Genomic DNA, 27300 nt, shown 5'->3' with positions numbered 1-27300 from the left:
AACATCTTAGGGTCAGAGTTTGGTTAAGAACTGTATTTTTAAAGGATTAGTGAGCTGCTGGCTGAGCTTCTAGAGATGGTAGGTCCTTCAGGGACTTGCCTCTTTAGTTTAGTATAGTTTTTATACCATTGTTTAGTTATTTGAGAGATGGTGGTTGAAGGGTATGCCTGTGAAAGCTTGACAATGTGAGTGAGATGAACATAGGAAGACAACTGCTACAGACAATTTCATGCCAGCATCTCAAACTTGTTCTCAAATACATAGATCCTTCTTTTTTTTTTTTAACTTCCATTCAATTTTATTTTTTTAACTTATATTCAGGAAAGTTCACTTTTTGTTTTGTTTTGTTTTTTGGTGTACAGACCTATGAGCTTTGATGTAGGCATATAGTTGTGAAACCATGCTGTAGATACAGAACTGTTCCTTCACCCCTAAAATTCCCGAGTGCTGTCCCTTGGTTATCAACCATTTCTCCACTTCCTACCATTGGCAGTCATTGATTTGTTCTCTGTCACTATAGTTTCGCAATGCCGTATAAATGTAGTTGTAAAGTATGTACCATTTGGAGTCTTGCTTCTTTCACTTGACATAGTACATCTGTGTTTCACCCATTCATTGTACACATCAATAGTTCATTCTTATTTTATTGTTGAGTAGTATTCCATTGAGTTGAATGCTACCCAGTTTATTCATTCATCAGTTGAAGAACATTTAGGTTGTTTTCAGTGTTTACAATTCTGATAAACTTGCCATAAACATTTGCATATGGTTTTTTTTGGGGGGGGGAGTATCAGGTTTCATTTCTCTTGGGTAAAACAGCTGGAAGTGGGATTGCTATGCTATTAGATTTCTATTTTGATGTAACTGATTGCTACAAATTTAATCCCTTAAAAAAAACATAACATAAGCTTATTCTCTTACAGTTGGGGAGCTCAGAAGTCTAAACTATGTTGGCAGGGTTGTGTTGCTTCTGGAGACTCTAGGGAAGAATTCACTTCCTTACCTGTTCCAGCTTCTGGAAGCAACCCAGAAGCTAGTGGCCCTGCATCATTCCGACCTCTCTTTCTGTGGTCACATCTCCTTCAGTGATTCTGTTGTTGCCTCCCTCTTAATGACCCTTATAAATATATTGGGCCCACCTGGATAATTCAGGATCTTTAGCTTAATCACACCTTTAAGTTCTCTTCAAAGCCCATTTGGCTAGAAAAGGTAATATACTCTTAGGTTCTGAGAATTTGGACATTATTCTGCCTGCCACAACTGGAACATATAACAAGTGTACATTTAACTTTGTAAGAAGCTGATAAAATGATGCTTTATAAAAAGTATTATCATGCTATGATATTTTGCTACTGTTTCCCAATATGTTAATAATACAGACAGCTTATTAATCAGGGTGTATTTCTGTATCAGTTTGGAAATTTTTGCTCTATGTGAGAGAAAACCCAGCACAGATTGGTTTAAGGAAAAAGGAAATTATTGGCTTACTTAAATAGAATGTCTAAGGCTGAGGCTTTGCAAATTTTGGCTTTTTATTTTTTACTTCAAAGCTCAAACATTTTCACAATTTAATTTTTCTCTTTCTTTTGGATTTGCATCATTCACAGGCTCCACGTGGAGCCAAGATGGAGATGCAAGCAGCTTCTTTTTGATTCAAGTCCCCTATAACAAATGTCCAGTTACTTGACAGGATTTTCAGCAAAGGTCTCACTGCTTCTTATTTTTGTCATTGGATCACATGATAATCCCATGAACCAATCACTGAGGCTAGAGAATGTCATGTGCAAATTGGTCTTGGTCATGATCCACTCCAGAGCTGGGCTGGGAGCTTAACCTGAGGACTGTGGACTGAAAATGAGGGAGGGAGGGATCTGAAATGGGAAACAGAGACTTCTTCTAGGAGAGGATATGGCTGTTGAAGATACACTCTATGTCCACTCTAATTTCTTAAACTTTCAATAGAGCTTTAGAATTAGTTATCCTCTGAGGAAGTTACTCTCTTTGAGTATGTTTATCCACTTTCACCAAATGAGGAAACTGAGGAACCATGTTAAATTCAGTTAGACCACCAGGGATTGCTGACAGACTCACTGGGGAGACAGGCAACCAGGGATGTGCTGCAGCCGGCTGTGCTGGCTCACATGCAGTTGTATGGATTTCTTTCCAACTCTACATCTAGTAACGTCATGTTGATGGCTTGAAATAGGCCATGGTGGAGTATTTGCACCACAGAAATTGGCAAATGTTACATATAAGGGCTTTTTACCCTTATATGTAAGAGCCTGTTACTAAACATTTTCCTCTGTACCATGGCTGGCAGTAAAGAACTGTTCACAATAAATATGATAGCACTGTGTGATAATTTTTAAATAATTCTGACATAATTACAACAGGAGTTGAGAGAAAGAAGATATCACTGTGTGTGTGTCTCCACCTCCCCCTGCCAAAATAAAATTCATGAGGAGAGGAGAGCTTGAATTGGACATTGTGTCGGAGAGAATATATATCATTTTGAGTCTGGCTTGTGCTTTTGTGGTTAGTACTTTTGGTGTCCTATCCAAGAAAAATTTTCATATTTCACAAAATATTCTGTTTTCCTCTAAAAACATCATCGTTGCTTAAATTAACTTTTGTGTGTGATGTGAGATAGAGGCCAAATTTCATTTTTTTTTCCTAATGCTTTAGTTGAAAATATCAAAAACTCTCCTCTGAATACCATCAAGACATTATCATTGAATGCTGCATATTCCCCATTCCTTTTTTCTTTGGGTCTCAATTCCCAGCAGTAGTTCTGTGAAATTCATGAGTCTTCAGCCAGCACAGGAACAGAGGTCTTATGTTCAAAACTACCTGTGAGTCTGGTGTGATGGGGTGTCTTGCTCTGTAGCCTGTTCTCCACTAGCTGCTCTGATGCTAGATCATTGATCTGGGTACCGTTTCCCCCACGAGGAGCACACAGGAGCCCCTGAAATACTAGCTGAACAAGAGGCATTCATTTCAACTTCAGCTGAATCTATGCAGATAATCTGTTTTTTAATTCATCTTGCTCTCGCTCCAGCTGCACCAAAACTCCACCCTAGTTCCTCAGATTGTCATCTCTCAGGTTTTATTCTGCCCCCTTTCTTCCTGGGGTCAGCTGAGGATGAAAGATGATTTTCTTCCCAAGAAGAGCTTCAGTGTCTTGAGCCTCATAACTTTTTGTGTGATTTCATGTCAGTTCTCTCTCAGGGCACCGACTCCAAGAGCTGATTGATGTGGATGAGCTTTCCTTAGCCGAGCTGTTCCCTGACAATTCACTGCCCCGCTCTCCCACATTCTTTTCACCTCAGTTTTCAGGGAGAAAAATTTTTTTCCTTTAGGTTATTTGCATTCTAATGATTCCTCTCTTGCAAAGCCTACTGAAAGGATCAGTTCACGGTTAGAATAAAGATGCGCAGGTCTCTGTTTCCTGGTTTATGACCACACCTTTATATGCTAGAGTTCTAGAGAGGTTGGGGCAGGGGTATTTTGAACACACAAGGTCTCAAATTCTGGCTTTTGTGTTACTTGTGGTGTGACCATGTGCATTTGACTTAAACTGTCTAGGTCTCAGACTTTTCATTTATTAAGTGGACATACTGAAACTACCTCAAAGTGTGATTCTCATGACTGAAATGAATGAAATGAAGGTATCTGAAGCCATTAGCATATTTCCTAGTACTCAACAAAAATTACTCATTTTCCTTCTTCCTTAAGAGGGAAACAAACGGTTATGGGGGAATTTAGGAAAATTCCCAAATGAGGCATGTTGTGCACTGGTAGAATTTTGTAACACTTTCTTTTCTTTCGGGGGGAAATGACGGGACAAAAAAGTTATGATGCCTCTTCCTTCTGCCCAATCATGGAGATATTAACACATGCCAGGGGGCCCAGGGATACTCAGACTATGGAAGAGTCTGGAAGAGGACTAAAGTATGATGGGCTAACTGTGAAAATATTTGGTATTGAATTTTAGAGGATAAATACTATGTGAGATTATCTGTCTCTTTGTGTCTGAAAATTTCCATGTCACTGCAATGAAACAAATTAAAGAAAGGTCTGCTTTAGAGAAAGATAGAACCCTAAAGCTCTGGAAGACCTGAAAAATGAGCCCCCACTTTCTGTGGGAATCGCATTGATAGTAGATTAAATAGCTTTGCTTGAACAACTTTTGTTATACCCTGAAGACATCCTATTTCGTTTTTAAGCAGCTGAATCTGTTAGAAATTCCTTTATGTTTAAGTCCAACCAACATCTTATGCTGCAATGTTTATCATTTCAGTACTAGTTGAAGTCAATTTCAACCATCTTGTATTTTTTCAGAGGAGTACTGAAGTGAAACTTGTAGGTTTGATTCTTCGAATGCTCCTTTGTGTGTAACAGAAAGAACTATTTCATCACAATTGGCTGTAGCCCTGAGCTACAGGTTGTACAGTGTTTTGCAGTTCATGTGGGTATGTGGATGGGAAGGGGGAGGAAGGGGTAGCCCTGGGAAGCTTATCTAGTTCGAAGCCATCACCACTGCTAGAACAGCACCACAAAGCCCAGGCTGCCCTGTTGGTAGTTTGAACACCTGATTCTTTCAAAGCATGTAGGTAGGGTTCAGTGATATTTTCCCAGAAGCCCTCAGTAGAAGTAAATTTTTTTTCAGTTGTTAATTATCTATAGGAGAAAATGATAATTGCATTTCCAAAGGTCTGCTGTATTTTAACATTCAGATCCTTGACATTGATTGCTCTTTGAAACTTCGAATACTGATAAAGGAAATGTGCTTGAAAGAGATGCCATTTAAATCTAGGCCTGTTAAAAGCCTGGCTGTGAGAGGAGTAACTCTTCAAATATTACTGATTTGTTAATGCACTGTATCCGTTACCTGCCCCTTGTCAGAGCCCCAAAGAAAGCAGGGATCTTAAGGAGTTGTCAGTAGCTTACTTAAGAGAATAACAACCAAAATAATAAAAGTCATCTTTCTTTTTTTTTTTTTTTTTTTATTTTGAGGCGGGGGGAAATGAGTGAGTGAGTGGGGGAGGGGCAGAGAGCAGGAGAGAGAGAGAATCCCAGGCGGGCTCTGCACTAGTGCAGAGCCCAAAGTGGGGCTCAAATTCACAAAGTATGAGATCATGACCTGAGCCGAAATTGGACACTTAACCAACCGAGCCACCCAGGTGTCTCTAGAAGTCATCTTTCTGAGGAATGAGTTGTTGGAGGTGAGGTTCATCTAGAAACAAGTTTGTTAAGTGTGAGGCTGGAGTAGGATGCTGAATTCTGACCTTCTCTAGATGGGGAAAGGCAGTTCCCATATTTTTGTTTTGTTTTGTTTTTCTATAAAATAATTAGCTTCGAATGTAATAGAGGTTTTTCTTGGCAGGAACCTTCAAGATAGTTTTTACTCAATCTCCTTCCTTTTACAGGTAAGAAAATTGGAAGAAATTCTTAGCAGATAATTGGTGCATGCCTGTTATTTTCTAGGCACTGTGGTGGGAAGTAGGGGTATTGTGGGCCAGTCAAGGTTGACTGGTTAGACTAATTAGAGAGAGAGATCATGGATTAGGAGACTAAGTAGGTCTAGACTAGACCAGAGTTAGATTAGTACCCAACCTACTGTTGCTTTGACCAGCAGTCCTGTTTCACCCTCACCAGCTCCTTCGGCACCTTGAATTATATGCTCCCCTTCCCTCTTCCACCCTCTCACTTCTGGCTTTATATCATCTGAGAACAGTGGTTCTCAACACTGCTGGTTTCATCTCTCCCTCAAATACACACATGTGAATACACACATGTAATTTTTCATACCATCTCAGGGCATGCACAGCTCTCTTGAAGTCCATGGGTGTCAGTACAAGAATATGTGCCACATAAAGAAAACTTCATAAGCTATTCACTTTGTTTTGTGGAATTTTGTGGGGTCTGCAGTATTTTTACTATTGGTGAGAATTTTATCAATCACTCAGTGAATCAGTCAATTGACATGCCATTTTTCAGGCACCCGTGGTAAGATAAGAACTTTAAAATACAATGCCTGTTTTACCCTAAGGAAATTGAGATAGAGAGATGTCAAGCATCAGTCCCTTCAGCCTGTAAATAGTGAGACCAGCATTTGAACCCAGGCTTCAGACTCTAATTCTAGGGTTTTTCTCTCTCAGAGCAGCTACCTTGAAGTGTCATAAATACCTATTAAATTGGAGATACTTTTTCACTATGTAACAGATCACTAGTGTTTTAGGAGTCTGAAAGTGCGGGAGATCAGTAAGGGCTGGAGTACATTGGGAAAGGGAAAACTTCTCATATGGACAATCCATCAGAAGATGAGGTAAGATAGGGATAAGTGAAGTAGGATCAAAATGGTTAATTTTGATTCTACCCAGATGTTTCTAGAAGGATGGAAATTAGTTTGAGGTGCCAAAAAGCAAATTACTGGTATAGTAATTCCTATTGCTTAAGATCTACTTGTAAATATAGATATCTTTACTTAGGTAATCAGTGTTCTTGTTTTGTTTTGTTTTGTTTTGTTTTGTTTTGTTTTGTTTTGTTTTGTTTTGTTTTACTTATACCTTACATTTTAAGATGGAGTAAAGAAGAAGGTGTATGGGATCTGGTTACTTCAGCACACATTTATTTATGCATTACCTAGAAGTGATAGACTGTAATGAGTAATAAACAGTCCTTAGTCTCAAGAAACTTAAATTCTGATTGGGGAATTATGACATAAACCATATCTGAAGAATCTAGAATGTAAAAATATAAAATTTCTTGATAATTTTGGTTCTTCTCATTGTTTTTTATGGACTTCAGTTAGTATGTAAAATAAAACTGTACTATTGTTTGCAATGGCTCCCAAATAACATTTTCACTTGAAACAGATAAATATCACTCCACAATTTTAACTAAGAGGCTGAGAATATGGTATAGAACCTTTGAAGGTAACGTGTTTAATTTGTGGTTATTTTATTTGAAGCAATTGAATTGGTTTATAACTTATGATGGTCTCACTGAGAACTGTTAAACTTTCAACTTGCCTTGATCCAAAGCGCTCTGGTTTGAGTGTCTTGGTGTGTATATAAAGTAATTATAGCTTACAGCCTATAGCCTTGAGTACTATTACTATGCTAAGTGCTTTACAAGAATTATCTTGTTGAATTTCCACAACAGTGGCACATGACACCACTATTGTCCCCATTCTGCAGATGAGAAAGAAAGTCAGCAAAGGAAACCTAATAATCAAGTTAAGAGCCAAAATGGCTTGAAGGATTGTATTCTCCAAATACTCAAGTACAAAGAGTTTAGTAGTAATGACAAATCATTTAATCTTATATAATACATTTTTTTAGTCTAATATCTTTCATTTGTTCATCATTAAGAAAGACAAGAGTTGAAATTGCTGGAGTATCTTTGGATCACCCCTATGTTTGAACCTACAAACATTAGTGCCAAGTAAGTGTTTCTCATATAGGTTTACTGCGGAATTTCTTTTTTTATCTTTATTTATTTTTAATATGAAATTTATTGTCAAATTGGTTTCCATACAACACCCAGTGCTCATCCCAACAGGTGCCCTCCTCAATACCCATCACCCACCCTCTCCTCCCTCCCACCCCCCATCAACCCTCAGTTTGTTCTCAGTTTTTAAGAGTCTCTTATGTTTTGGCTCCCTCCCTCTCTAACCTCTTATTTTTTTTCCTTCCCCTCCCCCATGGTCTTCTGTTAAGTTTCTCAGGATCCACATAAGAGTGAAAACATATGGTATCTGTCTTTCTCTGTATGACTTATTTCACTTAGCCTAACACTCTCCAGTTCCATCCACGTTGCTACAAAAGGCCTTATTTCATTCTTTCTCATTGCCACGTAGTATTCCATTGTGTATATAAACCACAATTTCTTTATCCATTCATCAGTTGATGGACATTTAGGCTCTTTCCATAATTTGGCTACTGTTGAGAGTGCTGCTATAAACATTGTGACACAAGTGCCCCTCTGCATCAGCACTCCTGTATCCCTTGGGTAAATTCCTAGCAGTGCTATTGCTGGGTCATAGGATAGGTGTATTTTTAATTTTTTGAGGAACCTCCACACTGTTTTCCAGAGTGGCTGCACCAGTTTGCATTCCTACCAACAGTGCAAGAGCGTTCCCGTTTCTCCACATCCTCGCCAGCATCTATAGTCTCCTGATTTGTTCATTGTAGCCACTCTGACTGGCGTGAGGTGGTATCTCAGTGTGGTTTTGATTTGTATTTCCCTGATGAGGAGTGACATTGAACATCTTTTCATGTGCCTGTTAGCCGTCTGGATGTCTTCTTCTTCTTCTTTTTTTTTTTTTTTTAATGCTTTGTAATCAGTATATTAAGGAGACATTCATACATTTCAAGAATTGCTTAATTCTGATATCCAGATTTAAGCTTGTGAACATGACTTTTAAACATACAATTAAAGCTATTCATCATAATTTGCTATACTAGCAACATTAGATTACAGTTACTTCGGAGCGTAAGTTAAATTGTTTAAAGTAAGCCTGTAACGTACCTAAAAAACACCTTCCCAGCTCATACATGCAAATTTACTTTTCTGTGTAAATATCTCTTCACTCTAAGTTACCCTGCTCCCGTAGTCACTACTCTGAAGCTTATCATGGTCCAAAGAGAAGGGAAAAAAATGTAACCAGGACTGGTGTGTGTCTATATATATATATTAAATATATATGTGTATATATATATATATATATATATATATATATATATATATAATTAAAAAAAAAAGATGGCACAGCAGAAGGGAATGCAGTTCTACAAGTGCAAGCCCTCAAACAGCAGATTATGATAAACCCCTTCTTTAGAAAGGTATCCTTTCCACCACTGATACCACAGGCCAAATTACACAGCATGCCATCTTTAAGTAACAGTTGAGGCAACAGAATAAATGCAGAAGCATCACAATGAATCCCACTTAATAGAACTACAGACCAACACTTCTCTACAAATTCTTTTTCTGATTGCCAATTAAACACAAGTTTTAACTTCATAGCTTAACAATTAAGGGTCATACACTGAAGTCAATACATTTACCTAGCATTTTCAGTCTAAACTAGTTCATGTACATAGAGCTGAGATCAATTACAAGGTCGGGCCTCTAACAAATGCTAGGGGAGATTTTTTAAAAGTAGTTTTTACGAGTATTAAACTTATCTTGCACACTGAAGTCATCATACATACAGGGCAAAGTCAGAGCTTTTATATTTTTTATTCTTCATTTAACTTTTAAAACACTACTATAGTTGAATATTAAAACAAAAACAATAATAGCAAGTAGTGAGCTATGATTATAGTCCTTCATTCGTTCACTACTGCATATAAAATGCCAGCAGTGTTCTTCACTGACCCCATTAAGAGGTCTGACACTGAACACCTCCCCTAGGGTGATGTTCATCATCCTCATATGCTTCTCCATTGTAATGGCGCCTTCTTTCCTGATTTGGATCAAAGTCCACCAGTTCTACCTGGTCCATTTCATCAGTCTCTTCTACTTCCTTCCTCTCAGGTAGGAGCTTTTCCAGCAAAGACAGTTTATCAGGAGAGAGAAAGCCATTCTCAGGGAAGTTTACCTTAAATTCGATGATTAGGCGACCCTTTTCGTATGGTCTACGATAAATTGGCATGCCTTCATTCAGCACACACTTGATATCTCCATGCTTGACAGTCTGACCTGGATGAGAGGTAATGACAATGGTTCTGTTGTCTAGAGTAGATACTTGCTTTTGAAAGCCGCACAGTGCTTCAACCAGCTGTATGTCCATACACATGAAAAGATCCTCTCCTCGCCTAGTAAAAACAGCATGGTCCTTCTGATCTAAAACAATGATAATATCTCCTGGTTCCAGTCCAGGTTCTTGGTCTCCTTCACCATGGAATGTTATCTTCTGGCCATCTTTCATGCCTTTGTCAATATGAACTTCTAGAATCTTCTTTTCTCGAGCTATCTTCCTTCCATTGCAGCTTTTACATCTGTCTTTAGGACTGATCCGTTCCCCATGGCCCTGGCACTCCATGCACACAGATTGAATTTGCTGAACCATTCCAGGTCCTATCTGATGAATTCTTATTTGCATTCCAGTATCTCGGCAATAGGGACAACATTCTACTGCTCCTTTCTTACCACCTCGGCCTTCACATTTGTTGCAAATCACATTCTTTTGCAGAGCTAGTTTTCTTGTTGCACCATTATATAAATCTTCTAAGGTTACAGAGAGCTGATGCACAACATTTTTACCTCTCCTCTCTCTCTGCATCCTTCCTCCTCCTCCAAAAAACATATCAAAGATGTCCATGGGGGAGCCAAAACCACCACCTGCTCCACCTTCTTTAATTGCCTGTTCTCCTCCTTTGTCATATAATTCCCTTTTCTTCGCATCCGAGAGCACTTCATAAGCTTGACAAATCTGTTTAAACTTCTCTCCTTCATTTGGATTCTTGTCAGGGTGGTACTTCAAAGCCAATTTCCTGTAAGCCTTTTTCAATTCTTCCTGGGTGGCATTGGGTTTGACCCCCAAAACATCATAGTAAGTAGTTTCTTTCACCATTTTCTACAGCCGGTGAGGGGGCCGAGGCCGGTGTGGGGGAGCAGGAAGGAGCGCATTGCTGGGTGCAGCTCGGGCAGCCGCCACTCCTCCGCTTTTCAGGAGCGTTCTGGAAAGTTCCCTGGATGTCTTCTTTAGAGAAGTGTCTATTCAAAGTTCTAGAATGTCCATGTCTCTGCAGATTATGGATTGCCTTAGTTTCTATGATAAGAAGTAATTCTACTGCATAATAATAATTCTCAAAGTATATTAAAATTTATTATAGTTGTATTGTATATTATCTTGCATCATTACATGCATCATATGGAAAAGCATTATATGCATTATATGGAAAACGATGCATTGCATTATGTCATCATATTTAACTAGCTAATTGTGAACCTGTTTCTCTTGTTTGTAAGCAACTTGGTTTCCTGGCAGCCCAAGGAGGTTGTTAGTTGCATAATTTTTCACAACCAGTAAGTGAAGAACCAGGATTCAAACGCAGTCCTGAATGACTCCAGAAACATGCCCTTCACCCCAAGTCAAGATTTACTTTATAATCACACTCCTTTTATCTAAGTTTGAATTGTAAATTTACCAAATATATTGGAGTCACTGTATATGTAAGAGTGTAAAGAACATACCTTAGAAAGTTGTGTGCCAGAAGAAACTGGATGTACATGACTCATCATCATTGTCTAGAGAACCATCACCCTGTGCTATAGTCATATGAAATTATTTATGGAAACTCAGTCAAATAAAACACAGGAGGGATGTATTGTTTATACATATAATAATATGTTAAGTGAGGTTTTCTTTTCTGTTTTGATTGAATACCCAAGAAAAGAGATGGCTCTTATTCTCACCTTCCAAAGTGAGATGTGAATCTACTTGGCCTGAACTGCTAAAGAAGATGGTCAAAAATCAATTGGAGTCTTCAGCTTTCTGCCAAGATAGAATAACAGGGGTCAGTTTTACCTTCTTTCCTGGGAGGGGGTGCATAGTTCCTGTTCCCACTGGGCCCCCCAGGGAAAATCTCATGATGTATAAGACTCTGTATAGAGAACTCAGAAGGGTTTGGTTCAGCACTAAGGAATGATTAGCCCCAGAATGACCACTACTCTGATTCCACCTTTTCTAAGTTATGTAACCACAATAAGATGTCACTATACAACTATGAGCAACTAGGGAAAAAAATCTGACCATACCAAATATTGGTGAGGATGTGTAGGAATTGGAACTCTCAGACACCACTGGTGGGAATGTAACATGCTATGCCCATTTGAAAAACAGGCAGTATCTTATAAAGTTAAATGTGCCCCAGCCATCTCACTGCTTGGTACTTGCATAGGAGAAATGAAAAATTATCTTTACAAAGCCTTATACTTAAACGTTTGTAGCAGCTTTATTTACAACAGCCTCAAGCTGGAAACAACCAAGATGTCCATTAATAGGTGAATAAATAAACATATCATAGTATAGCCATACAATGCAATACTGGTCAGTGATAAAAAAGAGTGAACTATTGAACACTGAAATGAATGAATCTTAAAATACTATGCTGAATGAAAGAAGTCATACAAAAAAAGAGTGCATACTTGTACAACAATGTGAATGTACTTAATACTAATGAAATATATGCTCAAGAAGGGTTGAAATAATAAATTTTATGTCATGTATATCTTGCAATAAAAAAAAGTAAATACTGTGTGATTCTATTTATATACAAATCTAGAAAATCAGCTAATATATAGTGACAGAAAGAAGATCAGTCGTTTCTGGAGGGGCCAGCAAGGAGGGGGAAGGGTTACAAAGGGGGATGAGCCAACTGTTGGCTGTGATGGACATGTTCCTTATATTGACTGTAGTGTGGCTTCATTGGTGTGTGAGTGTATGTCAAAACTTCGAATTGTACACTTTACGTGAAATTTACTATATGCCAGTTATAGTTTAGTAAACATTCCTTTTTTATTTATTTTTCTTAAAAGTTTATTTATTTTTATTGAGAGCAAGTGAGTGGGGGAGGGGCAGAGAGAGAAGGAGAGAGAATCCCAAGCATCCTCTCTGCTGTTAGTGCAGAGCCCAATATGGGACTCAATCCTATGAACTGTGAAATCATGATCTGAGCTGAAATCAAGCGTTGGAGGCTTAACAAACTAACCCATCCAGGCACCCCAAGTTATTCCCTTTTTTTTTTTTTTTTCAAAATCAAAAATAGTGTTATTAATTCTGGTGTCTTTGAAGCACGAAAAAAAAAAAAAGAAAGAAAGAAAAAAAAAGAAAGAAAAGAAAAAAAGAAACCACTCTTCCCACATTTCAGCCCCCAGTCCAGGCCAAGGGGCTGCCCCTGCAGGCAGTGCAGGCCCAGGGGCCAAGACAGTCCTGGCCACGGGCTCGAAACGGGACCAGCCCATGGGTTTGACTTCTAGGGCCTGGCTGGGAGGCTGCCTGCCTCAGTTTAGGGAGCCCAGGCCCTCGACTAGGGATGAGAGATCAGGGATCAAGGCCGGAGGTCTGGGCCACTTAGATCCATCCCTTTTTTAAAAGTGACTTCAGCTGCTCACCACCCCCCCCCCCCATTTTTAATCTCAGAGATTTAAAAATGCCAAAAAAAATTGGACATTAAGAAGAAGACTTCTTTAGAACTTGTGATTGTGTTCAGAATCCACTTCTCTATTGAGATAGAGCAGGAGTGTCTATATCATCCACCCAAGAGGAGCTTCAACAAATAATTTGAAAAGCTTGATATGTGACTCCTGCATTTTGAGGGGTGCTGTGGATTGGTTTTTGACTCACATCTGAGACATCTTAAGAGTGAGAGATTGGGTGAATGACCTGGCAGAGCAGAAGACTGAGTGTTATTAAGTAACTGCCCTGCTATAGACTTGGGGTCAAAATAACACATTTTGCCTGAGTCTATCTTGTAGTATATTTATGGCAGTCCTGTAGGGTAATGGGAACCCAACACTGAGGTTCAGAGGTGCACCATGGAGACCCAGGGGTTGAAGAAGGAATCTTAACTGTCTAGTCAAACTACTCACCACTTCTATCAACTACAAAGAGTCTCTCTAAAGAATCCTCAACGATCCTCTTCAAAGGAAGAATGAGCTCTCATACCCAAGTTGACTCAGAAAACCAATCCAGCTATTATGCTAGCAGGAACATTAAAAATTTTTTTTTTCAATGTTTTTTTTTAATTTATTTTTGGGACAGAGAGAGACAGAGCATGAACGGGGGAGGGGCAGAGAGAGAGGGAGACACAGAATCGGAAACAGGCTCCAGGCTCTGAGCCATCAGCCCAGAGCCCGACGCAGGGCTCGAACTCCTGGACCGCGAGATCGTGACCTGGCTGAAGTCGGGCGCTTAACCGACTGCGCCACCCAGGCGCCCCAGCAGGAACATTTTAAATACAGATCAGAGACATTTTTGAGACGTAAGTGACCTAAGTTTATATTAACTGTTTTAAAATGTACCCATGATTTGTTTTAATCAGGTATGGTAAGACATACAGACATGACATACAGATTTTCATAAAGGAAAAAAAAAATTCTTTTTAATGTTTGTTTACTTTTGAGAGAGAGAGTAAGAGAGCATGTGCAGGCGAGGGACGGGGAGAGAGGGGAACAGGGGATCTGAAGCAGGCTCTGTGTTGACAGCAGAGAGCCCAATGTGGGCTCCAACTCATGAAGAGTGAGATCATGGCCTAAGCTGAAGTCAGACATTTAACCGACTGAGCCACCCAGGTGCCCCAAAGGAAAAAAAATTTTATATGCACGGATTCCTGGATGCAGGAGGCATGGCATGCCACACAGGACAACAAGAGAAAGCAACAGGGTTGGTTAGGAGGCAGAGGAAGTGGGGGGAAAATGTGGGCAAGAGCCTTCATGGTGGTTTCCATGGGAAAGATAAATCAGAGAAAGCAGGTTTGGAGTTAGCTAGTTTGAATAGTTTCAGTGGGCCCTGAGGTGTAGGGATTTCTCCTACTTGTCTGGTACCTGACACTGGGGTGATTAGGGGAAGTGGATAGTGGTTTGGGATGTGAGAGCCCCTGAGATCCCAGTAAAGGTGGTGGTTGGGGGTAGGAGCTCTGGATTGGTTGTTTTGCTTTTGAAGAGCATGCTGTTGGGTACATGCTTACTATCCTAGGAATTAGCTAAACGCAGGAGGGATAGTCCCTTCTGGTGTCAGTAAGACCTCAAGATGTCAAAGCTAACAAAGTAAAAAACATGACTAATATACAACTAAGAGTGAGAAGATCAATATATTGTCCATGATTTAGACTAGGCCCAGGAATAGAATGAACCATGGAGCAAGTTTAATGATCAGAAGTACTTTTGGAATTATTAAAAAATACATTTTTATGAATTAAGGTTTCTGAAACTTTCTTGTGCATACAAATCACCAGGGATCTTATTAAAATGCAGATTCTTATTCAGTAGGTCTGGGTTAGGACCTAAGAGTCTGCATTTCTCACAAGCTATAGTGCTGCTGTTGTAAGGTAACATAGCAAAGTTATAAGTGGCTGAATGAATAATGGTTAAGAATCTGGGTTAAAATTTGAGTTCTATTGCTTGTTAGTTGGATGATTCTTGGCAAGTTATTTAACATGTGGAAGCCTTATATTCCTTATCACAAAATGGGAGTAATAATAATCTATCACAGAAGATGTTGTGATGGTTGAATGAAGTATTACTTAACAGTGCTTAATGAGAGGCAGTAAAAAATAAGACAAGTGGCAGGGGGAGCAGGGCAGGTGGGATTTCTAAGGAAATTTAGGGTTTCCTAAATTGCAAGTGTGGGATAATTTAAGGAATTCATCCTTGCAAGGATCCCTTTTGCCATCTATCTGACAAGGAGTTACTTGGTTTCTGTATTTCCAGGGAAGGGAAGAATTCACATGGAGGCCACTGCTTTGTTCATTTCGAAAAGTTTTTACTATTTGGAGATAAAATCAGCTCCAACTAGTTCTGTCCCCTGAGGCAACATAAAAGTCTTACCGAACCCCTCTCATTTTTTCTGATATATCCAGAGATTCACGTTTAACCAAACCAACTTAGTCATTCACGATGCAGTAAATCCTTGGTTTGCAAGCATAATTCATTCCAGAAACATGCTTGTAATCCAAAGCACTTGTATATCAACGTGAATTTCCCCCACAAGAAATAACGGAAACTCAGATGATTTGTTCGACAACCCCAAAATATTCATATAAAAATGATTACTGTAATACAATACACAATAATAAAGAAAATACAAAATATGAAGAAAAATAAACAAATTAGCCTGCAGTTACTTTTGAAAACCTTCATGGCTGGTGTGAGGGAGATAAGAGAGGATGTTATTATGTAAGACAACTTTCACTATCACGAATGGAATCGCTGCTCTCTATTGGCTCTAAATTGCACTGTATGTTTCCTTAGTGTCTGTCCACTCAAATATTTCTGCTTTGTCTGTAGAGCTATGGTGGATGCTAATGATATTTTTCTAGTGTTAAAGTCCTGTGGAAAAAATTATGTTAGATCCATAGGAATGAACATCAGAAAGACTGAAAATCTATTGTTTGTTCTTAAAATCAAAACTCTCTCTGCCACTTACTGGGTAGCTGATCTTTTCTGTCTTATTCTAGTCTAATCTTCAAATTTTGCAGTTCTTGTTTCATAGTCTTCTTTTAAATATTAAATGAGATAATCATATGAGGTACTTTGTGTCTTCCAGAGTACAATATCAAAGTAGAAAACTAAAGAAGTTGACTATGGTCTTGCTGAGGGCTTCTTCTATCTCATTCACTCCCCTTTTGTGGACCACAATATTGAGATACCAGAAAAAGTGCTGAAGAACTTACACCCCCCCCACCACTACCACATGTCTCCAAGGACACATGCCTTCTGAGGATGGGGAATGCCATGTTCTACTTAATGTTGTGATCTTTCAAATATTTAGCTTATCAGATTCTGTGGACTTTTTTTTATAGACAAGAACAAAGTGGCATATTTTGGGTAAAGTGGGACATCAGAAGAGTTTGAGGAAAGAAGCTGCAGTTGGGAGGGTGATGATGGCTTTTATGGCTACCCCAAATATCTCTGGGCCTTAACACTGGTGCTAAAAAAAGCAGATCCCAAAGTGAAGTATTAATATTTCCCCACATTTTGGAGGCTTTTTCTATTCTTGAAAGACTGATAAAATTACATGGAGGTAATACGTTTTCATTGTTTCCCCTGAACTTAAGCTCTTACACCTTCAACACCTTCAACTTGTATGTTATAGATAATGAAGACTATTAGCTTAAATATTACAAAGACTACATGCCATTTAAAGCAAGCACTTGGGCTCAAAACAAGCTCTGTTGCATTTAACATATCTATTCTAGAGACATTTTATTGACCAGACAGCCCAATTAGGTTTGTAAAATAATGTCAAGAAGATCTGCCTTATATGTCCTCTGTTAATAGCCCTTACGACTCCATTAAATTTGCTCTTACACAGGAGTTATTGCTTATGTGGAGAGAACAGGAAATTGGTATATTGCACATAGAAAGCTGTTGCTTTCAAACCTGCCTTCCAGAATACTTAAAGGCATAGCAGCTGTCAATATAGCTCTTTGATAAAGCCATTTTCTTTGGTCAGCCCTTCCTTGCTAGAACTCCAGTAATTGAACAGGGTGTTATTGGGCCCTCTTGGAAATCTGCCTGAATCATTTGGAAAGGAAACACGTTTCAGTACTGACTTCAATAGAAACACAAAGTTTCTACATGAAAGATTTTTGCTTTTAGCTTGCACAGCCATATGGAGACTGAGAGGGTGGCCGATCACTCTCAGAACTGGTAGAGCATTCAAAGGATATCTGTCAACAAAGGCAGTGTGTTTGGGTATGTGAGGTCACCTGAGGTAGCCTTGTTTGGCATCCTGGAGATTGAATCTTTTACCTCTACCCTCTGCTGCAGTCTCCAGAGTGTGGCACATGACGTATTTGGCCCAAGGTCTTCAGCCTTTTCAACAGATGGTAACTGAATAAGAAGAGAAGCTATTGAAGGTGTGATGCTTTAAGACTCTTTGATGGTAGGTTTCAAAAAAAAAAAAAAAAAAAAAAAAAAAAAAACCTACCGAAACTACCTTGCATTAGTTCAGATAAAGCTTGATGTGTTACATAAAGCCTGACGTCTCTTTGAAATCTTAACATAAGAGAAATTTATTTCTTGAGCTTGGAAAGCCTCCTTGGTGAGGATGGGATGGCTGTTCCAAGCATGCTGTCAGAACTTAGGCTAAGAAGGCTGTGACATCTTCAACACAAGGCTTTCACTATTGCCTTTGTGGGCACCCAGCTGGCCTATGAGGAAAGAGAGCCAGTGAAGAGTCATGGGGGAGGTTCTTACTGCCAAGCCTAAAGTGGAGAATGTCACTTCCTCTCACATTCTGTTGGTCAGGGCCCGGTCACATGGCCACAGATAAATACAGAGGAAGCTGGGAATATACTTGGCTGTGTGCCCAGGGTGAAAGGAAATGGATATATAAATATTCATTTGGTATTTATTGGTAAATACCAATGGTAATTAGCTGGCCATGTAATGGTAATTGGTAAATAGCTGGCCAGTCTACCACATAGCTTAAGCCAAATGGGATTTATGACAAGAGTATAGAGGTTCTCACAGAATCCTACATCTTCAGGAAAGGACTGGACCTAGAAATAAGACAGCTCTCTCTCTCTCTTTCTCCCTGTTTATTTTTGTGTCACTGTTTCATCCCACTATTTTTTTAAGCTGCTCCTTTATCCACAAGGCAGAATATGGCTGCTCCATAGCCCTGTTTTCTCACATTATAGTCTTGACTGCATGCATACATTAACTACTTTCCTAATTTCAATTCCAAATTTCTAAGCATGAGAATTTGATTGGCCTCAGCTGCCCTAGTTCAATTCAACTGAGACCAATAGTGAGGGTCCCAAAGTGCAAGCTTGGCTTCCACATTCCCCACCTTCCACTACTGTGATCTGTGGAAGGAGACAGTTTTCAGAAATGGATAGTTCTGAGCTGGACCACCAAAACTATCCAAATGTTAAAAGTTGCTCAGGACTTTTTAGCCACAGACTGTGTACTACAAGACGGCAAAAGGTGAGGCTCTTTTGGCTATAGCTCCGGTGTGTCCACTTCTCTCCCTGTCACCCATTTCTTTGTATTTGTCCCTTTGTGACATTTCATACATCCTAACTTAGCAAGTGACACCACCACTTCTATGTCTTGGGACAGAAAGAATCACTTCCGTGTATGTAAATATGTAACAGGTCTAATTTTTATTTAGAGCATTTTTCATTTTTTGTTATGCCAGCTCCTTCAAGCTAATAAAAGTAGTGACCTAAAAATTAAATTAATGAAGCATACAAGAGAATGCAGAAGCTAGGAAGGATTTTTCCTTATCCTGGAGTCCATGGTATTCTATCACTATTATGAAATATTCTGTTTTAAGATTCATCTTATTTTTAAGGTGGAAGAAATATATATCCAGAAATGAATCTGTCTTACTCTGGTTTTCACTGTGATTTCATAAAATGCTTACTGTAGAATGGTGAATCAAGGCCTAGTCTGGCAATTCAATTAATGTCTTTGAGCCTCATCTGTAAAATAAGGATTGTAATACATACTGGGAAGATTAAATGTAATAGTGTATGTTAAAAAGTTTCGTAGAGTCTGCCACAAGTTAAACATAGAATTATAATATGACCCAACAATTCTACTCCTAGACATGATACTCCCAAGTAATTGAAAACAGGTGTCCAAACAAAAACTTGTACATGAATGTTCATAGCAAAACTATTCACAAGAGCTAAAAGATGAAAACAGCACAAATGTCTGCCAAGTGGTAAAGGTAAATAGGTAGATAAGTAAATAAGCTGTGGTATGTCCGTACAATAAAATGTTGTTCATCCATGAAAAGGAATGAAGCCCTAATACATGATGCAAGATGAATGAATCTGGGAGCATGCTAAATGAAAGAAGACAAAACAAAATGTTACATATTGTATGATCTCATTTATATGAAATATTCAGAACAGGCAAATCTATAGGGATGGAAAACAGATTAGAGGTTTTCAGGGGCTGGGGGAAAGTGGAAATGGACAGTGATGGCCTGATGGAAACAGTTAGTGGTGATGACAGTGGTGATGATTGCACAATATCATAAATGTACTTAATGCTACTGCATTGTACACTTTTCAGTGGGGAAAATGGTAAATTTTATGTTATTTCTACTTTATCACAGTAAAAAAGGGCACCTAAGTCCCCCAACCTCTTTTTAAAAAAAGCTTTGTAAGTACTAAAATGCTATATGAGTTTAGCTCATGAGTTTAGCTCATTATTATTTTTTTGCCTTTTATGAAAGTGGCTGTCTTAGGTAGCAGTAGGCATTTCATTTCTCCCTGGTGTTTGGTGGTTTTTTTCAAAACACCTCTCAATGACCCAGTTGAGGACCAATTCCAACCTTTGCCTCTTCAATTCAAAGTCCTTCTCCTCACTCCTACGAAGAAACCTTCATCATCGTTTCTTCAAGAAGGAAGAGAGGTAGAGAGATGCTGCTCCTAAGTTGTCCTCTAAATAATCAATGAATTTTTGTTCAGCTAGTGGCTACCTAACTTTCTACAAAATAATGTAAAGATTAGGTTGCACACTCAAAAGGAACAAAGCAAGAAAAGGTCCCAAGTTCTGGATTGTGGTGGGGTTTATTAGTGCTTACCCCATTTCTGGTTCTCTCCTTTGTGTGGACTGGGCAGGACTAGACTTCCCAGCTCTCTGGGTGCCTAGGCAGGGTCATATGACTAATTCTACCAAATGACATGGAGACATTTAAGAGACAGTGCATCATCCCTTAATCTTTCTTCCTCTGCTGCAGTGACTCTTCCGCAGGGGACCGTAGGGGAACAGAAAAACCCTGATAGGGTAGGGATACTGATAGGAATAATGTTGACTGATCTTCGAGGTTGAGCAGAAAAGGAAGGGTCTGCCTGTCTAAGATCAACCAGGATTCCTAGGGGAAATTGTCTCCAGGATATTCTAGTATCAAGATTACCTATTTCCCCAATCTCCCTAGAACCTCCACCCCTGCTCACATCAGTCAATTTCAGGTGGTACATTACTAGCACCAGCCCTTAGGGATCAAGAGCTGGTCAGCACATAACCCCTGCCATCAGGAAGCACATGGTCCAATGGAAGAGATGAAAAAGGGGAGAGATGATTATAAAACAGTGAGGTGAGTGTGGCCACTGAGGTCAATCGAGAGAGCTGTGGAGCACAAAAGTGAACCCTGTAACCCAGTCTGCTGAGCAGGGCTCAGTGGCTGAGTAGCTACTAAGCAGAACTGGGATGCATTGAGCTATGAGGAATTTGGAAGACAGGTTTTGTTCTCACTCCAGGGATGGTGTCAGAGAAAAGGTGATTTGGGCATTTAGATTTATAAATGGAATTAATTTCTCATTGAACATCATTGTATGTGGTGGAAACTCTAGTCCTGTTGGTAGGATAATTCCATTAGCAGTGATTCCAAGAGAGAGTAGAGAATGGCAGTTATGAGTTCTATGTGATCAGACAGACCATTTCAATGCTGGCTTAGTCTTTTTTTTTTTTTTTTTTTTTTTTTAACTGTATGAGTTTGGTAAAATTACCTCTTTATATCTCAACTTTTGTTTGTTCTTTAAATATGAAAATGTGGGTAATAATCTGTTGCTGGTTATGAAGTTTCTACCTCCAAAGTTTGATGGCATTTACAATGATATGGTTAAGTTGCTGATAGCAAGTTGTTTTAAGACCTTTGCTAACATACTGACATAGTGTCACTGGAAAAACACTACCAGTTTCCAAATAACTGACCCAAAAGAAACACAGGGGGATCCAAACTACTAAGGAGGGGGGGCTGAAACTTAATTTTAGCAGTATTAAATTATTGCTGTCATTTTCTGGCCCCTACTAAAGAGGAAACTGAAGTCAGATGCTTAACCATCTGAGCCCCCCAGGCACCCCAAGATACTTTTTTAAAAATATATTTATTTATTTATTTTGAGAGAAAGAGAGAGAGTGTGTGCATGAGCATGTGAGCAGGGGAGGGTAGAGAGAGAGGGAGAGAGAATTCCCAGTAGGCTCCACGCTCAGCACAGAGCCCTACCTGAGCCAAAACCAAGAGTTGGATGTTTAACAAACTGAGCCACCCACATGCCCCCAAGATATGTTTTGTAAATAGGAATATAGTGCTTCTCTTATCGATCTCTTTCCTCATTTACCCTATTTTGAAGTTTATAACCAGTTGAGTTGTAACTCTGTGTTTGATCTTTAGCTTGATTAATATGTGCATGCTTCAGAGTTGGTTCTAGATAAGGATTCTGAGCGCACAGTCCTTTCATGAGCCTGTCCTTGGAATTCTCCTCTCTACCCAGCCCTGGTGGACTGACACCCAGGTACTACTGAAGAGAAAGCTTAAGAGCAGAAACTGCTGCTTCTAGAACTTAAGTACAGGGACTGACTGTCCTTAAATCTCTTTGCCTGTGGGTATAATACAGACTATTGTGCTGCAGTGGGCAGCGGGAGGGAGATTCTACTCCTCAGACTCAGGTCTCAAGGAACTTCCAAAGCTGTATAATCAAGCACTTGAATAAGCTCTTAATGAGGCTGTCAATCTGCAGACCACATACCTTGGCAGAAATTGGGACATGCTAAGTGGAAGGAATTAATCAAGATTTGTGAATTGGATGGTGGGTCACTTGCCTTCTAATGTTTGAAAAGGAATGAGGAGCTGAAAGTGAGCATTACTTTGGTGTCAAGGTAAGTGGATATTAAATATGTGACCCTCCCTGACAGCTTCAGGCGGCTTCACAGAGAGTTAAACTTACGGGATGGCATGGTAATTAATGTCAAGAAGCTGTTATAAGTTGACATCGTTCTGAAAAGCACAGAGTCTGAAAGGAGTGAGTATATTTCTGGAAAAGATATTTTTCAGGTTTTAGTGGGCTGAGGTGTTCTTTCCAGGTGGTGCTTTATGATGTCACATTAATCAAGGAGGGTCTTTGCACATCCGCAAGTGTGAAGACCGTAAATCGTGGGCCTGTTCCCTGCTCTCTGGTAGAGTTCTGGAGATAAGGACATGGGGTGTCTAGTGAATCCTAACTACACAGATGCTCCTTTAGGTTGTTTTTCAAGGTGATGTTTGCAAAATAGATGGCAGAACGTGTGTAATAATCTTTAGTGCTTTAAGTTCTAAAAGGAAAAAACTAATCCAGTCAGTGGCAGAACAAAGTTCTATATTTACATTTTTTAATTAACTAAGAAATGAGTAACAGTCTCTATTTAGAACTCTCTAAACTCTACTTTAACTCTTTTGACTCTTCCTGACCTCCTTTGCCTTACCCTTCGGTGACCTCTTAATGAGAAGAAGAAAACCTAGTCTAGTCTCTGCCTTTTGCCTTCTTTAGTGCCCCAATCCATAATTACCCCTATTTTGTTCCTCCCTTTTCTTCATTAAAGCTCTGGTAGATGTTGTTGGCACAGGATCCAGATCCCATTTTCAGTCAGTATGCACATACTCCCTGCTGCTTCGAGTGGCCAAAGTAATGGTTAATACCCTCCAACCTTCTCTGGGGAACTGCCTGCTCTGTAGCCCAGAGAATTCTGGGATTTACATCCTCTTCACCTGATGCTGATGACTGACTGATAATGGGTACAAAGCCTGGCTTCCTTGCCTGAAGTTGGGACAGTGGTGGATCAGGCCATGAGTAGACAATCTGAAAGCACATCCTTTTGTGTTTATTCTGCTTTGCTCAGTCCTTTGTAGGGCCTTCCCAAGAAGCACTTCCTCAGTTACATGCCTGTATCTCTCACCTATTTCTAGGATCTCTACCTAACCAACTCTGGTCCATCTCAGTCTTTCGAGAATATTTAAATATGAATAAGGTTATTGCACACACATATCTAAGAGTTCACAGGTTCTCAAAGTCCTATTCATTTTATAAGAAGTCCCTTATCAGCAGCTCTAATCAGTGAAATTTCATTTACTTAGTAGTAGACTTCACATTTTTAGACAGTGTGGGAGACAGTTTTCATGGGAATTGTTACTGATCTTACTTTTTAGAACAACCTATCATTAAGGCCACAAAATGGTTGATACCATAAATATAAGATTATAAAACTTAAAAAAATTATTAGAAGATATAAGAGAACGTAGTTATGAGGAATTATCCTTTACAACCCTAGGATGGATCAATGCCTACTATTGTAGTAAAGGTAATCTTGCCGACAGGTGAAAGCTAGGTAGGGTTTCCTATTGGTGTCTTGTAAGCTGCCCTTTGTAAGTCACATGGAGCATTGCAGAGTTACTATTGGTTGTTCAGTGGGGAACGGCAGTGATCACAATAGGAATGAGAAATACGACACATGAAATAAAGAGACATAGTCAAGTGTAGTCTTGTATGTTACAGTCAGTGTTAGAACATGCACTTTTTGCAACACAAACTTACATGAACCGCATAGCTATGTTCCCAATAAGGAAAGTAGTTTATCATTAAAATGGATGATTGAATGAATGTTCCTCTTTTTTTCCTGTTAGAAGAACACAATTGTTTAAAAAAAAAAATGCAAACAATCTAGAAGAATAAAATGTAAAAGTAGAAAACTTCTTTGTCTTTTACTTTATATTTCTACTCTAATATTAAAAGGACAGGCACCATTTTTACTTAACACTTTATCCTTCCAAATATTTTTTGTACACACAAATATGTAATTAGATGGATCTATTCTCACATTACCACAGAGGCACAGTTATAGCTTTTCTAAACCTCTATATGTAATTGTATTATAATTTTGCTCTTCAACAAAATTCCTACTTCATTCATCAGTGTATCATCTATATCCTTTTGTGTTGGTGCATGTGGAGCTACCAGTTTATTTTTTAAATAACTACATACTGTATTGTAGATCCATTTGGAAGGAGAGTTACTGAATTAGGTTTACTGAACTCTCCAACCATTTGGAAGGAGAGTTACTGACTTAGGTTTTTCTCAAGGTCTTTAGCAATAGGAAAGTGGTTACTGGCTAACTTAGTTAAAATCTTAGTCATATTTTTAGAAAGTCAGAATAGGAACCAAATCACCAACTAAATGTTTGCTGTGTATTGCGAATCACTAACTTAACTTGTAAATGTTTGCTCTCTATTGCAAATCACTAACTTACATTCAAAGGTTTCTTTTTCTATTAGTCTGCTTTGGGTTTTTTGTTTGTTTATTTTTACAATTATTATTTCAAAGTTGGAAATCAGTGTTTACCTGTTCTGTGCTATGTTCTAGGAAATTCGAGAAAGAAGAACTCTAGAGTCAGGCAGACTGACTGTAAATCCTTGTTCTAACTATTTTCAACTATATGATCTTGGAAAATCATTTATACCTTTCAATTTGCCTTCTTTGTAAAATGGAAACAATAATCTTTAGCTCATAGGCTGTTTTCACTGTTAAATGAAACACTGTATATATAACATCAGTCAGCACAGTATCAAGTTGTAGGTTCTCAATAAAGTTTTAATTATCAAATTTTATATATTAGATTAAAAACATAAAGTTGTTGATATTCAGTCATTTTTTTACTTACAAAAAAAGGGCAATTTCAAATGGTTTAACTATATATATATATGTGTGTGTGTGTGTATATGTATATGTATGTAACATATATATGTGTTAACACTTCATAGTGACTGCCATCAAAGACTCTTCATTGAGGGGACAGTAAACTTAGATATGTTTTTCAATTGCTATTTTAAGGCTAAGTAATCAATATAAGACATGAGGGATTCTAATATAATATAATAATAATAATAATAATACAATATAAGCTGGAATAATTAGGGATGACTTAATGGAGCTATTAGATCCGATGTTGACTTTGAGAGATGGGTAGGATCAGATGGCTGGAGAAACAATAGAATATTCCAAAAGTTATAGATTGATTAAACTATCTTTTTCAGGGATAGATGAATGACATAGTAAACATTGAGAACTTAGAATGTTAATGCCAGATAGAACTTGTAAAATATGTAGTTCAACTATTTGATATAACAGATAAGGAAAGAGGCCTATAGAATTTAAATGACTTGCCCAACATCATATAATTGGTCAGCTGCAAAACTGCTGAGAAAAGGGTGATAAGTACCATCATTAGTCACTAGCAAGAAATGGAGATAATTTTAGGGTTTTCAATAAACAGTTATCAACGATTTTTTTTAAAGTAAATTTAAAGTTTTATTTATTTTTGAGAGAGGGGCAGAGAGAGAGGGAGACACAGAATCCATGAAGCAGCGTCCAGGCTCTGATCTGTCAGCACAGAGCCTGATGTGGGGCTCGAACCCATGAACCATGAGATCGTGCCCTGAGCCAAAGTCGGATGCTTAAGTGACTGAGCCACCCAGGCACCCCATCAAGGATATTTTTAAAACTTTAAATCAATCTTTTGAGTAATACATGCTGTGATGATTGAGAACAAATAAAACGTGTTGATGGAAGTAAAGGATGCAGAGGGAAATGGCAAGCATTTGAACAAAAATTAATATATGCCCAGGGGCTATGCAAACCATTGAATGATAAACACAATAGAGGCTTTATAGAGACCATGTAAATGAAGGAGCAGAGCTGAGAGTAATCAAGGGTGAGCAAGAGGCATATGCAAGGTATAAAACATTCGGGGTAGAAGAGGCTGGAAGAGATTACAGAATAAATTTAGAGAGTGTACAAAAGCTCAGGCAAATCAAAGGTGGAAAATGAAGGGAAGATTGCACAAGAGGATTGATAATAAGGTGTGTTTCAAGAACATGAAAACAAGATGTCTGTAGAGAAGGCAAGAGTCTCTCACAGGTGGCAAAAGTAATTTATTGAGAGAAGGGGTAGAATTTCTGAACAAGATAATTAAATGACTCAGTTGTCTTAAGCATTAATGATGTCAGGAGTGGACGTACATCTCTCAGAGGAAAAACTGGGAGAAATCAGGCCTATATTAGCAAAGCTAGAAAGGAAATGGATTGAGGATTTTGGAGACTTATATAAGCTTGAATGAAACATGATTCCTCTAGGGAATCTAACAAGCTTCCTGATGCTATGAAGGTTGTTGAACTTGTCAGGACCTCAGTTTTCTTAGCTATAAATTGAAGGGGTTGGACAAGATGAACTTTAAGATGACTTTACTCAAAATGTGGCCCATGAAACAGTAGATCCGTGTTCTATTTGTTACCGGCCTGGAAAAATTAGTACAGATTTTGAGAATGTTTAGGAACTTTTATAGCAATTTGACATTGTGGTAGTAACATCGAAGCATGTGATTTTATGTTTTACAAAGTATTGGTCTACAGTGGATTTGACATTAAAAAAAAAATGGTCCTTCACTGTAGATAGATTGGCAATAATTATTTTAAAACATTTTTCAACTTTAAAAGTTATGCTTACATATTTTCAATGATTCGAACTTCCCTGAGCTATGGAGAAGTCTGATTCATTCTAGTATTAACTTGCTAGGGCTGCCGTAACGAAGTATTACAGACTGGGTGGCTTAAACACAGAAATTTATTTTCTCACAGTTCTGGGGGCTAAAAGTCCAAGACCAACGTGTCAGCAGGTTTAGTTTCTCCTGAGGCCTCTTTCCTTGGCTTGCAAATGGCCACCTTCTTGCTGTATCTTCACCTGGGCTTTCCTCTGTATGTATGCTTCCTTAGCATCTCTCTGTGTGTCTTAATCT

At 38.7% G+C, this 27300-nt stretch overlaps 1 protein-coding gene and 1 long non-coding RNA gene across 4 annotated transcripts in view; one reads left to right on the top strand and one right to left on the bottom strand.

The window, feature by feature from the left end:
- Window positions 1–4494: 4494 nt before the first annotated feature.
- The window catches only part of LOC123592839, a 223201-nt gene continuing 200395 nt past the window's right edge, over window positions 4495–27300 (top strand). The window contains exons 1-4 of one of the 3 annotated variants that reach the window (XR_006709962.1): window positions 4495–4609; window positions 5387–5429; window positions 7377–7449; window positions 11407–11485. This is a non-coding gene — a long non-coding RNA (uncharacterized LOC123592839). Of the gene's footprint in view, window positions 4614–5386; window positions 5430–7376; window positions 7450–11406; window positions 11486–27300 lie in introns of those variants that run through there. The other 2 variants (XR_006709960.1, XR_006709961.1) reach the window with 2 other exon arrangements.
- On the bottom strand, window positions 8338–10646 carry LOC123592838 (dnaJ homolog subfamily A member 1-like). Its single transcript, XM_045468227.1, has one exon. The coding sequence runs from the start codon at window positions 10583–10585 to the stop codon at window positions 9392–9394; it is 1194 nt and encodes a 397-aa protein (XP_045324183.1). The 5' UTR covers window positions 10586–10646; the 3' UTR covers window positions 8338–9391.

The sequence above is a fragment of the Leopardus geoffroyi genome, chromosome D4 (genome assembly GCF_018350155.1).
Source record: "Leopardus geoffroyi isolate Oge1 chromosome D4, O.geoffroyi_Oge1_pat1.0, whole genome shotgun sequence".
NCBI lineage: Eukaryota > Metazoa > Chordata > Mammalia > Carnivora > Felidae > Leopardus > Leopardus geoffroyi.
Note: the sequence above shows the minus strand (reverse complement) of the source record. Positions and strands in the feature narration are given on the sequence as shown.

Bases quoted from the DNA above. Each gene is read 5' to 3' on its own strand.
- LOC123592838 (XM_045468227.1), bottom strand. From the start codon at position 10,585: ATGGTGAAAGAAACTACTTACTATGATGTTTTGGGGGTCAAACCCAAT.